The sequence below is a fragment of the Orcinus orca genome, chromosome 14 (assembly GCF_937001465.1).
Source record: "Orcinus orca chromosome 14, mOrcOrc1.1, whole genome shotgun sequence".
NCBI classification, from domain to species: Eukaryota; Metazoa; Chordata; class Mammalia; order Artiodactyla; family Delphinidae; genus Orcinus; species Orcinus orca.
In genome coordinates this window covers 64,822,376-64,836,400 of record NC_064572.1, presented here as the reverse complement: position 1 = coordinate 64,836,400, position 14,025 = coordinate 64,822,376, and the positions used below count along the sequence as shown (strand labels likewise).

Sequence of the window (14,025 nt, the reverse complement as noted above, 5' to 3'; positions counted from 1 at the left end):
GAAGTCTTAAAGTTCCCCAGAGCTAAAATAATTAATAACAACAACAACAACAAAGGCTAACATTTGCCAAGTAATTACTATGTGGCAGGCACTGCTCTAAGTGCTTTACAAGTATTAATTCAGTTAACCCTCACAATAACCCTACAGGCTAGGCGCTATTAACCCATTTTACAGATGAGGATACTGAGTTAACTAACTAGTCCAAGGTTATATGGAGGCAGTCTGGCTCCAGAGTCTGCACTCTCAGCAATGCCACTTCCAGGCGTCTCTTCTGGGATGGCCACCACGGAGGGGTGGTAGGTCGGGCATGAAATTAGACTTGTGTACCACACAGCAATTGGCCAACAGCTCCAGGCCACCTGCTTGACATCTTCCAGGGACCACAAACCACTTCCTTCAGCACATGGGCAGGCATTTCTACCCTCCTCTGGCTAGAGGCTCACTGCCCTTGTGTGAATCCTACTCCACAGCAAAGGGAGCAACCAGTTTGCAGACAGGGAGACTGGAAGCTAAGCCAATTAGAGACCTATAGGCTTTTGAGAAAGTAAACTGAAATGTTCCCCAGGTGCCCATGTTAAGAGTCAGAAGGCACATCTCCAAGGATATACAGAGGGTGCAGGTGAAGAAATGATGTTCACATGTGTGTGGGGAAGTGAGGCCTTGCATGCACTACTGATGGGAATGTGAACTGATAAAGCCGTTTTGGGGAGCAACTTGGCACTATTGGCCCCAAATTCCAAATGTACATACCCTATAATCCCATAGTCCCCAGTTCCACTTCTAGGAACCTAGCAAACTGCAGAAAGAAATAAGTGCAACAATGTTCACTGCTGCACAGCTTGAAATGGCAATACCTTGGACACAATGTACGTTCATTTATGGAGGGGTAGTCAAATAAATCATGGTCTAAAGTAATTACAGGCATTAAAAAAAAATCAGAGGCATATATGCGATATGAAGTCTACAATATATTAAGGTTTTAAAAAAGGTGCATGTTGTTAAAGTACTACATATAAATTATCCCATTTTTGCTTTAAAAACAAATAAAATAAAGAACCCTACCCATACCAACAACTTTATGTATTTTATATGTGTGTGGATGTAAGTTTATACATAGGAGTTATATTACTATATCTATAAATTTGCAGCATAAGCAGAAAAACCAAAAATACACAACAAACCACAAACTTTCACTTTTTCCTCTAAGTATTTTTGTATTTCTCTATTATTTACCATTGTTATGAGCGTGTGTTATTTTTGTGTAATTAAAAACTGATGTGAAAAGGTAAAAGGTACCTCAAAGCCCAAAGAAAGGCAGCAATCGGGTCTAAGAAAGGGATTGGAGAGACAGCCAGATTGGTCCTTATGAGAAATCAGGCCGGTGCAGGTGTTCCACTCCCAGCTCCCACCCACAGCAACAGCAGCAAGGGGATTTGCATAATTAAAGACAAGGGAGTCAAGAAAAAAAGAAAGAAGTACACAGGATGAACTTCTCACACTGTTCGACTCTATATTCAAGTCCCAAAGAGCTACCGTGCTCCAACATCCTAATGTAGAAAGACAAATACTAACTTTCTCTCCCAAATAAACCACAAAAGTGTAAATCTGATCAATAAACTAAGCTATGGTGTTTTTCATTGTGTCTGTGTTTGGTTGGGTTTTGATACGATTGGAGTGAAACTGCCAGGTGGAATTTTAGATGAGGAAGATTAATTTTTAAACGGTGAACAAAAAGCAGTATGTACAATTTTGAAAAATATGATTATTTTCTCCACGCACCGCATTTTCTCCATGCACCGCGCGTGTCTCTGATCTGCAAGAATGTGTAACAAAACAGTGTTACAATGTAAGATCTGTCTTGCTCCATATTTAAAAATCAAAACAGAAATGTTTTGATAACTTCACTCTAGGATCCACCTTTCCAAACCACAAATATTCTTGTAACGTCTTACACTCACTCTCATCTCTTCCAAAACAAGTTTAAATTCTTTAAAACACCTAAGATGGTGAATCAAAACTGAGCCGTGGCTCTATGAGGGTGATGACGGCACCAGGAACAGAAGATACACAGCTCATCTGCTTTCCCACAGAAAAAAGTATGGAAAGATGAAAACCACAAGTAAATAAATCCAGCTATGGGAATGTAGCTGAGTAAGCGAAAGTATCCCCCAAACCCCAAAAACCCCATCCAGGCAAGACTGACAAGTCTGAGAGGATGACCTATTTTAATTCCCACACTGGGAAAGCCCAGAATTGTATCAACAAGCTGCAGAATTCAATAGAATGAGACTTGTTTCCCTTTTCTTTACCTCCCATGTTGCAATGTTCTGGATTTATTTGTATTTCTTTGTTTGTGGTTTCCACATTTGCATGTGGGTTTTTGGCCAGACTTTGCTCCACCTAGTGGAACTTCAAAGGATGGGCCAAAAGGGAGGTGCCCACTGGCAGACCTCAGCCTGTTGTATGCAGCTGAGTGGACAGGTCACCAAGACCCGCTGTCGCCGTTCCCTGTCACCCAGTGGCTGCTCTGTCTGTGTGGTTATAGTGGGGTCGGTGGCCCCAGCAGGGCCCACAGTTGGGGTGGTAGGGCAAGGAATGAACCCACCTGGTCATTGCTCCACCTGGTCCTGATGGTCCCTCAAACGTCAGTCCAGCAACTTAAGGCAAGAAAGAAAGAGGCCCTCAGGTGTACGGATGGCCAGGCATTCAAAAGGCTGTTGGAATTCTGAATCCAAAGCCATCTAACTTACCCACAGCACCCAGAGTAGCCAGCTTGTGCCCAGCACCCACAGATGAGGGACATCCTGGACCTGGAAGAGAGGGCTCTCCTCCAGACACAGCTCTGGTAAAGTCCAGGACCATCAGCTTCCCTCGTGGCGACCTGGGAACATCTAACGGTTTCTGCAGGCTGAGCGTGTGTGAGAACAAACTAACATTCGTGAGGCCGAAAATGAGAGGAGAGCCAAGATCTGGAATGAGGAAAGGAAAAAGTTCTAAGAACATGACTCAGTTCAGATTGGTGGTGGGACCATGGAGGACACAGAAAAGAAAGTGACTGGCCCTCAGGCTTCCACTGGGATGAAGACAAACGTTCTTAAAGTGAAACCACAAAGGCAGACCAAAGTGAGAGGAAAGAAGGTTTAAGATGGGGTGACTTAGGGAGGCTCACCTGCTTACTGAACCACAGACTAAAAAAATGTGCTTTTGTCAAAACAGTTGATGTTGGCTGACGATGATGAGCTGACTGGTAACACATGTCAGCAAATCTGAGCGACATCAGGATTCAGGACACTAAAGCTTTAAACTGTCCCACCTGAAATTTGTCATCAGAGCTTATTTCACACACATCTTTTCATAGGAAGGCTGACCTCAAATCCCACGATACTGGTCAGGAGCTGGTAAGGGGATAGCAAGTACCACACAAGGGTTTCTCCACCTTGGCGCTACTGACATTTTGGGGAGGACAATTCTTTGTTGTGGGGGACTACCCTGAGGACATTTAGCAGCACCCCTGGCCTTCATACAACAGATGCCAGTAGTGCTCCTGAGTTACGACAATCAAAAATGTTTCCAGACACTGACAAATGTCCTCAGGCAGGGGCAAAATTGTCTCCAATTGAGAACCACTATTCTACATAGGTTCACCATGAAGAGTTACCTACATAGGTAAAGGATCACAGGGACAAACCTAAACTCAGATATAGAACAGCATCAAGGAAGTCACTTCCAAACTCCCCAAATCTCAGTTTCTGAACCTAGTTTGAGAGTTGACACTAACTTACCAACCACAATGCACTCTTGAGGATCACCAATAAGAATAGCAGTGATAAGTATTATTATATTTAATAACCATAAAGTATATTCCAAAAGCTTTACATATATATCTTTTCAGGTCCCAACAAACCTATAAAGTACGTGCTACTTTTATTTATTTATTTATTTACTTATTTATTTAGGCTGCGTTGGGTCTTCATTGCTGCGTTCAGGCTTTCTCTAGTTGCAGCGAGTGGGGGCTACTCTTTGTTGTGGCGCATCAGGCTTCTCTAGGCGGTGGCTTCTCTTGCTGCGGAGCATGGGTTCTAGGTGTGCGGGCTTCAGTATTTGTGGCATGTGGGCTCTGTAGTTGTGGCTCGTGGGCTCTAGAGCACTGGCTCAGTAGTTGCGGTGCACAGGCTCAGTTGCTCCGCGGCATGTGGGATCTTCCCAGACCAGGGCTCGAACCCATGTCCCCTGCATTGGCAGGTGGATTCTTAACCACTGCACCACCAGGCAAGTCCCTAAATTATGTGCTATTATTATTCCCATTTTATAGATGAGGAAACTGAGGCACAAAGAGGTTAAAGTAACTTGCTCAAGGATAGTAAGTGGAAGAATCAAGTTTGGAACTCAGGTAATCTGCCCCCAGAGCCCATGACCTCACCACTACATTAGACTATATTCCACCTCCACACTGGAAAACTGTTAGATCTACATTGTCTAACAGGTAGTCAGTAGTCACACGTAGCTATTTACTTTAAATTAAAAACTGAATATCATACCACTTTGGAAAACAGTCTGGCAGTTCCTCAAAAGGTTACACATAGAGTTATCATATGACCCAGCAATTCCACCATTAGGTATATATCCAAGAGAAATGAAAACATATATGTGTACACAAAAACTTGTACACACATGTCCATAGCAGCATTATTCACAATAGCCCAAAAGGGAACACAGCTCAAATGTCCATCAACTGATGAATGGATAAATAAAATGTGGTACATTCATGCAACTGAATATTAACCGGCCATAAAAAGGAATGAAATACTGATACATGTGATGATACACAAATACATCAACATGGAAGAATCTTGAAAACATTATGCTAAGTGAAAGAAGCCAGTTACAAAGGACCACATGGTGTATGATTCCATTTATACAGAATGTCCAGAATGGGCAAATCCAAAGAGACAGAAAGTAGATTAGTGATTGTAGGGGCTGGGGGAGGAGGGGGTGTAATGGGGAAGGGCTGCTAATGGCTATGGGGTTTCTTTGTGGGGTGATGAAAATGTTCTAAAATCAGATAGTGGTGATGGTCACACAACCCTCTGACTCACTAAAAAAACATTTTCTGTACACTTTAAGAGGATGAATCTTTTGGCATGTGAATTATAACTCAATAAAGGTGATACAAAAAATTAAATGCCATTAAAAATTCAGTTCCAGGACTTCCCTGGTGATCCAGTGGTTAAGAATCCGCCTTCCAATGCAGGGGATGTGGGTTCAATCCCTGGTCGGGGAACTAAGATCCCACATGCCAAGGGGCTACTACTGAGCCCATGCACCACAACTAGAGAGAAGCCCACGTGCAGCAAGGAAGAGCCCAGCACCGCAACAAACGATCCTGCATGTTGCAATAAGACCTGACGCAGCCAAAAATTAATTAATTAATTAATTAAAAATTCGGTTCCTTAGTTATCCTAGCCACATTTCAAGGACTCAATAGCCACATGTGGCTACGTGGCTACAAAATGGACAGCACAGATATAGATGATTTCCAACATCACAGAAAGTTCTACTGTCAGCAGAATTTCGACAAATGGATAAAAGCCCTCCTTATCGTCTAATTGCAGCTCACCTTTCAAGTCTCAAGCTATTCTCACAGTCCTCTGCACACCCACAGGCAAAGCTTCCACCACAGACTATGTGCCACTTCTAAAAGCTCCATTTTCACTCTTTCATGCCGGAATAAACTTTCCCCCTTCCTAGTCCACAGACATCCTACCTATCCTTATCAACCTTGAAAGCCCTGTCCAAATGCCTCTCCCTCTATGAAACCTTCCCTAAATCCCCACCTTCCCCCAGCCCTAGCCGTTGTTCCCACCATCCTTTGCTTGCACTTCCATTACAGCGCTGATCCCTCCAGATTACATATCAGTGGATATTATCTGTCTTTCCCACAGGATTATTAGCTCCTTGAGGACAGGGATTCTGCTACTTGTTTGAGGGTTCCCAGTGCCTAGGAATAATAATAGCCTGCTGCAAAGAATGAACATTTTGGTAAACGTTTGTTGGATTCTACTCAAAGGATTTACAGCAACTCATGGTGTTAACTTTAGACAATTGCTCACTTTGGTGTATAAAACAGACTAAGAAAGTGAAAGAAAGAGGGTAAGAATCTGAAAGTCTCATATCCCACTATTCTACAAGGAATAAGGGTGGTCACACTGAAATGCCATATTTAGGAAAGAAGAGTGGAGCAGGGCTTCTGGACTGAAAACTGGGGCAATGGAGGAGAGTAAAGGTGGGGCGGAAGGGGTATACTATTGGAGGGTGTGAGGGGAAGAAAAAATATCATGAACCAGGGCCCCCTTCCAACTCAAAGTTTTAAGCATGGAAGAGGAAGGGCAAGGACTGCATCTCTACAGATCTGTGCCCAGCCCATCGGCTGGATCACTTTATTGAAAAAGACATTTCTCCTAAAACTTTACTTTAAATACTACAGTCAGATTTTTCTGTTGAATCTAACCAACAAGAGAAAGAAAGAAACTCCGCATATCCCGTCATAATTTAACTGGAAGAGACAAATGCCAAGGCCTTACTGTTTGGAGACTCTCTTGCTTTTTTATTCTCTATGGATTCAAGGAATCACATCTGAGTTGCAATGACCCATAGGAGAATTAAGTCTAAGTTCCTAATCACAGAATGGAGTTAAACTGATGAAATTATTTGGGTCAGGATGGCAAGAAAACTGTTCTAGTGCAGAGCTGGAACCAGGGAAAGCAAGCTGCCTAATATCATATATTTGATATTAAATGCATGTGTAAAAAAAAGATTGTATTATGAAAAAGAATATATGTATATACATACATATATACATATATATAAAACTGAATCACTTTGCTGTACACCAGAAATTAACACATTGTAAATTAACTATACTTTAATTAAAAAAAAAAAAGACTGGGCTTCCCTGGTGGCGCAGTGGTTGAGAGTCCGCCTGCCGATGCAGGGGACACGGGTTCGTGCCCAGGTCCGGGAAGATCCCACATGCCGTGGAGCGGATGGGTCCGTGAGCCATGGCCGCTGAGCCTGCGCATCCAGAGCCTGTGCTCTGCAACGGGAGAGGCCACAACAGTGAGAGGCCCGTGTACCACAAAAAAAAAAAAAAAAAAAAAAAAAAGACTGTACTTGATAGAGACATTTCAAGGGAAAAAAATGCAGTGAGGTACCCATACAATTTTCAATACAGACGGAGTACAGAGAGTCCTCCTCAATTCGGAGCTAGCTAGAAGCCACTTGTTGAAATACGGACAGTGAGTACCTGAAGTACATCCTAAGCCAAAATGGTCTCTAAATTTTTTTTCCTTCACTGATTTCTGCAAGCCAAAAATCAACAAAAACAAAACAAAATCTAAATTGACTAAATTGTGGCGGATTCAGAGTTAATAATTACAGAGTAACTTCCATTCCAAAGGTTAAAATTCAAAACACAATTCTCACTATAGATACTGAGACTCGGCTAGAGAAAGAGACAGGCTATGAGATGGGGTTAGGAGTGTTAGGGGGAAGGGGGTTAGAAGGAGAGAGCCTACTCATTTTAAAAACTTTCCCTTCTCTGCAGGAACTGTAACCACATAATAGCTGCTGGCCAGCGCTAGCATCCATTCAAATGGACCAAAGTACAAAAGCCACCCTGTCCCCCAAGTAAGTATCGGAAGTGCCAGAGAAATGATAACAAAACGGTCTGTGATCCACAAGCTGCAATTAGGGCATGACACTGAAGATCCCCACCCAAACCTTCTCTCCACGTCCCAGGCTTCCATGACCTGGGAAGGAACCTCCACTTTCCATCCTTCCTGCTAAAGAAATGGATCTGGTTCCCACCGCTGCTCTCCAATGGGGAGATGTAGTCCACAGGCCCAGGGCACCCACCTCAAAAGGCTCCAAAGCCTGCACCATTCCTAAATCAACCCCCTAGCAATGTTAATTACTGGTTATTGGAAACAGCCTTTAAAGATACTTACAGAAAGGCGCAGGTGCAAAGGAAAAGCAACAGTTTGTTCTATATTTTATTCTCTCAACATCTGTATCTTAGCTTTGTAACTTTTCTAATAAAGGAAATTTATTTCTCTTGCCACTTCATGATTTTAACTGAGAAAACAAAGAACCTCAACAAAGCCTAAAACAGAAGAGCCCCAGCCCTAGAAAAAGGAATGTACTGGGACAGAAAATGAGCTCTATTCCTTTCACATGTTATTTCCAATAAACATAAATATATTCTTTGGGAAAAGCAGATGATACGTCCACAGATAAATGAATAAACAAATTATGGAACACAACGGAGTATTATTCAGCCATAAAAAGGAATGAATTACATGCTACAACATGGATAAACCTTGAGAACATTATGCTAAGGGAGAGACACCAGATACAAAAGGTTAAAAAACAAAAAAAAAGCCAGATACAAAAGGTATTGTAAGATTCCATTTATATGAAATATCCTCAATAGATAAATCCATAGACATGTAAAGCAGACTGGTGGTTGCCAAGGGCTGGGGGAAGGGGGAACAGGGAGGAACTGCTTGTACAGGGTTTTCTCCCCAGGTGATAAAATGTTTTGGAACTAGACAGAGGCAGTGGTTGCTCAATATTGCGAATGCACTAAACACCACTGAATTGTTCACTTTAAAATGGTTAAACGGTTTTAAACAGTTTATATAAAGTTCATCTCACCTGAAAAATTAATGTTTTAAATAGAGGATACTAATGGGCATAACATGATGCTCATAAACTCCTAGGAAAAAAGATAAGGCTTTTTGCTGGCATTCTGCTTCTACTCTTGACCACAACACAAAGTTCAAGTGCTAAGCTGTATAGAGTCTGCCATCTTGCTCTGTGTGTGTCTGTATATGCCCTTCTGAAAAGACACTGAAGGGAACAGAAACTGAAGAAAATAGAATGGTAAAGCCTTGCCAAATGCAAGGAAGGGAAGGAGGGGTGATTCCCCCCTACTGCACCCCACCCAACCTGGCGCCAGGAGTAACGCTCCCATTTGGGTTTCGAAATGCCAGCGGCGCTAAAATCAGCACAAGCCACTTAGCAAGAAAAGCTGGGGTGCTCCATTTGTTGCCCGTATTGGCATCAGCACGACCCTTTGCTCAAAACCCGCAGCTGGCCCAGATCAGCATCAGTGACCGGCTCCCCAGGCCAGCCAACCTGATAGTAAGAGCTTGTTACAGCTCAAGTGTGCCCTGCTGCTGAGCGGTCCCAGTCTACTTCATCTCACTTGCCTTCCAAGAGTCCTGCCTCCAACACCAGTAAAAATGGGGCCAAGAGGCCCCTACAACTTTCCCAGGTCCAGCTTGAAATAGATATCCTCTCAGCCAGCCCCTCCTCCCTCTCAAGCCCGCTCAATAACCCACGTACCCCTACCCGCACAGACATACACGCGGCATCGCTGCTTTGGAGACCTGCTCCACTGGAGGACACGAATGCACCCCACATGACCCCGCTTGCGCCACTATCCAGTCACAGTCATGCCAGTCCACCTGACCTAACTGCCGTCTCAAAGGCCCCTCACTCTCTTGGCACCATGCCTCTGCCACCTCCGTGATACCAAAACCGTCACAGGTGTCCCTCAGCTAAACACCGACGCCCCCTTAGACCCTGTCCACTCCAGGCATGGGTGCCCCTCTCGGGACCCCGCAACTCTTGGCAACAACATTCCTTCAGCCCCCTCCAGCCAGGCCTCGACGCCCCCCAGGCCCCAGCCTGGCCCGGACACCCCCTCCCCCTTACCTGCGGGGGTTCAGCCCTGGTTGACAGGGGGCTGGGCAGCGCCTGGAGGAGCAGGAGCGCCATGCCACCCAGGAGCCTTCTCCTCTCCATCCCCCTCCTGCTCCTGCTCCTCCGCCACGGCGCCGCCACCTCCCTCCTCCTCCTCCCTCTCCTCCTCTTCCCTCTTCTTCCTTCTTCCCTTCTTTTCCTGTTTCACTCTCCCCTCCCGCTTCCGGCTCCGCTCCACCCCGCCCCAGCCCAAACGCCCTCCCAGACACTTGGATGGTTCTCCAATTCCAGCGCGTCATTGGCCCTTGCCCTTCGTCTATTGGTCAAGAAAGATGTCGATCAAATAGAAGTCCCGCCCCCTCGCGAAGACGGAAAACTGGAGAAATCCAGCCAATGGAAAGTAGGAGGAACCCGGGCCATCTTGAGTGCTACGAGGCGGCGTAAATGCGTCCCGCAGCGCAGAGAGTGGCGGAAGCAGCTCTGATCAGGGGCGGGGCCATCCAAGACGTTGAGTTGAAAAGTCTAATTCTGGTGCCACCATCTTGAATGTGGCGGAAGTACTAGATTTCCACAGTTTAGCAAAGAAAAGGAAAGGGGTATGGTAATTCCAAAGGGTGTTGGAAAATAAGTTACTTTTATAAAGTAACCTGGCACTCTTAAAAAAGACAACTGCAGAGACTTCCCTGGTGGTCCAGTGGTTAAGACTCCACGCTGCCAATGCAGGGGCCCCGGTTTGATCCCTGGTCAGGGACCTAGGATCCCACGTCCTGTGTGGGTGGCACTGCCAAAAAGTAAAAAGTAAAAACAAAAAAGACAACTGCAATCTAAAAAGCTTTTGATGTCTTTTGTCTTTAAGCACAGCCCCAGTACCAGAGTCCCTCTCAAACTGCTCAGGCAGTATCTTCGGTCACTTTGAATTCCTATGAGATAGTATCTTTACCTGAAGCACAGTGCTTTGTCACCCCAAGTTCGAGGGATGAAATTCTACTGACTCTTCCTCAGAAACAGCTGTGAAATCCACCCCCACTGCTTCAATCCATGTTCTCATTTTCTGGCTAAATACAAACGGTCTCCCTGCTGTCCTGCCAGTTGCTAATTCTTCCCTCTTGAATTTCTCTCACATATCACAGCAGGGGTGTTCTACCACCTAAAACCAAATATTATCGTCTCAGGGCTTCCCCTCTCAAAATACTTCAACTACCTACAGGATTTATTGTCCAAACTTATCAATATGGTGGTCCTTTCTGCGTCCTCGTCCCTGCGTATTTTTTTTTCACACCTGCATACTTCTTTATCTCACCTACTGCCACTACATTTCCCACACATTCTGCTCACACCCAACAGATAAGAGATCCCCAATGAACTGTGCTATACAATACATTTAACTTCATTTACACATTACACATACAGTTTCCCGTTTAAAATTCCTAGTTCTCATCCCCTGGTTTCTTCTTCTGAATTCACGTAACACTTATCACACAGTGTATCTAATCTACAATTTCTGCCTGCCTGACCCCTCCGACTAAATTTTTAGCTTTTTGTATGGCACACCAGGTCTTATTCATTTTTTAAACAAATCCCTACACCCTGTACATGGCCCAACTGTGAGCTCAATCAATATTGGGAAAATAAACGAACAGATGAAGAACTGCTGCAGAAAAGCCAGCTGCCTGTAGCTGCCAATTCCCCCTCAAAAACCCGCCAAAGCATTTTAGAGCCGAGCCCAGTCTAGCCCATAGCTGAACCCAAAGGAAGTTTGTTCTTGGCTTAAATGGTGGCAAAGTGGGAAACAGGTAAGAGTGAAAAAAATCGGTTCTGTCTCTGTCTTGATCCTGCTTTCCCAAGTGCTGCACAGGGTGACAAGTATTTTTGCCAGTCTTAAATTTCTTAGAATTTCATCCATTCCACAATCAAGCTCCCTAGGGGTGAATAAAAGATTGAGTATTAGGCAGGGGCCACATTATTTTCTTAGCACAGGGTCTCAATCCCAGCCTCAAGGAGTTGTAAGTCCTCTATATAAAAGCCAGGTATCACAGATAGCCAAAAAGCACATGAAAAGATGCTCAACATCATTAATTATTAGAGAAATGCAAATCAAAACTACAATGAGGGATCACCTCAGACCAGTCAGAATGGCCATCATCAAAAAATCTACAAACTAGGGCTTCCCTGGTGTCGCAGTGGTTGAGAGTCCGCCTGCCGATACAGGGGACACGGGTTCGTGCCCCGGTCCGGGAAGATCCCACATGCCGCGGAGCGGCTGGGCCCGTGCGCCATGGCTGCTGAGCCTGCACATCCGGAGCCTGTGCTCCGCAACAGGAGAGGCCACGACAGTGAGAGGCCCGCATACCGCAAAAAAAAAAAAAAAAAATCTACAAACTATAAATGCTGGAGAGGGTGTGGAGAAAAGGGAACCCTCCTACACTCTTGGTGGGAATGTAAATTGGTACAGTCACTATGGAGAACAGTAGCGAGGTTCCTTAGAAAACTAAAAATAGAACTACCATATGACCCAGCAATCCCACTACTGGGCACATACCCAAAGAAAACCATAATTTGAAAAGATACATGCACCCCAGTGTTCACTGCAGCACTACTTACAATAGCCAGGACATGGAAGCAACCTAAATGTCCATCAACAGAGGAATGCATAAAGAAGACACGAGAGATAGATATATATATATATATATATATATATATATAATGGAATATTACTCAGCCATGAAAAAGAACAAAACAATGCCATTTGCAGCAACATGGATGGACCTAGAGATTGTCATACTGAGTGAAGTCAGATATGGAAAGACAAATACCATATGACATAAAAATTTAATACCCATTAATGGAAGGCAACATAATCCAAATAGCCTTCAAGTTAACATACATAATGTCAAGCAGACAGTAAAAAATTACTAGATATGTACAGAAGCAGGAAAATATTATAATCAGGAAAAATTAGTTAACATAACTGACACCAAGATGATTTAGATAAATAAATAGCTACGAATAACTTTGTCAGCTATTGAAAGTATGTATGAATCTTGAAGGACAAGATAGATATAATAAGAAAACATCTGAGGAATCTCAGCAGAGAAAGGAAAACTAAAACAACCCAAAAAATCATTAGAAGTTCTGGAACTGAAAGTACAATAGCTGATATAAAAGAAAAAAAAAGTTCTGATGGGTTTAACACAAGAATGAAAATAAGAAAAAAAAAAAGTTAATGAATTTGAAGGTAGATTATTTAAATTGATTTACTTTGAAGAACAGAAAGAAAAAATAAAAAGATTGAAGAACTTTACTATGCCTCAGTGACTTTTGGGACAAAAACTAGGAAAAGAACCCTCACCAGAAACCAGATTTGCTAGAACCTTGATTATGGACTTATAGCACATGAGAAAATACATGTCTCTTGTTCAAGCCACTCAAAAAAAAAAAAAAGTACCATATGACATCGCTTATATGTGGAATCTAAAAAAAAAGAGTACAAATGAACAGAAGGGTACAAAACAGAAGTCAAGTCACAGATGTAGAAAACAAACTTATGGTTACCAGGGGATAAGGGGTGGGGAGGGATAAATTGGGAGATTGGGATTGACGTGTACACACTACTATATATAAAATAGATAACTAATAAGAACCTACTGTATAGCACAGGGAACTCTACTCAATACTCTGTAATGGCCTATATGGGAAAAGAACCTAAAAAAAGAGTGGATATATGTATATCTAAAACTGATTCACTTCGCTGTACACCTGAAACTAATGCAACACTGTAAATCAACTATACTCCAAAAAAATTTAAAAAAAAAAGAAAAAGCCAGGTATCATCATCAGTAGGAAACACCAATGGTTTCAATTTGGAAAACAGAGGGAATTTTGTCCTGACTTCCTTTACTCCCTTTACCCGAGGGCTTGAACTGAGCTACTGGACAGGACAAACACTACACCCTGCTCAGTCTGGATGAGCACTTCTCACACCAAGGCATTTTAGTCACCCTAATCACTTCTTTCCACATCCCGCAGGAGCCAAATCAAAGAAAGCAGAGAGGTCTTACAAGATAGAGCTGAGATGCGGTTTGAGTGAACTATTTTTAATCTGCCTCTGGACTGCAATCACTATCTACTCCAGACTTTTCCAAAAGGGTAATTGTCTATAAAGAGAGGAGGAATGCCAGGAGGTTTAAGGAGCTGGGAAAGAAAGGAGAAGATTGTGGATTCTTGAGAGAATATCAGTTCAGAATTGCTTCCAAGCTC

At 43.4% G+C, this 14,025-nt stretch overlaps 1 protein-coding gene across 11 annotated transcripts in view; it reads right to left on the bottom strand.

Moving 5' to 3' along the window:
- The window catches only part of WBP1L (WW domain binding protein 1 like), a 76,723-nt gene that overhangs the window by 57,572 nt on the left and 5,126 nt on the right, over positions 1–14,025 (bottom strand). For 2 of the 11 annotated variants that reach the window (XM_049696846.1, XM_049696849.1), the window contains exons 1-3: positions 9,781–9,978; positions 2,606–2,657; positions 1,780–1,813 (exon numbers count right to left, since the gene is read on the bottom strand). The exons of 2 other annotated variants lie outside the window; for them this stretch is intronic. Coding sequence is in view for 4 of the 9 variants with exons in the window: in XM_049696839.1 (XP_049552796.1) it covers positions 1,780–1,813; positions 2,606–2,657; positions 2,751–2,862 (198 nt within the window). In the remaining 5 variants the exon portion in view is untranslated. Of the gene's footprint in view, positions 1–1,779; positions 1,814–2,605; positions 2,658–2,750; positions 2,970–3,169; positions 9,752–9,780; positions 9,982–14,025 lie in introns of those variants that run through there. 7 more of the 11 variants (XM_049696850.1, XM_049696848.1, XM_049696847.1 and 4 more) reach the window with 5 other exon arrangements.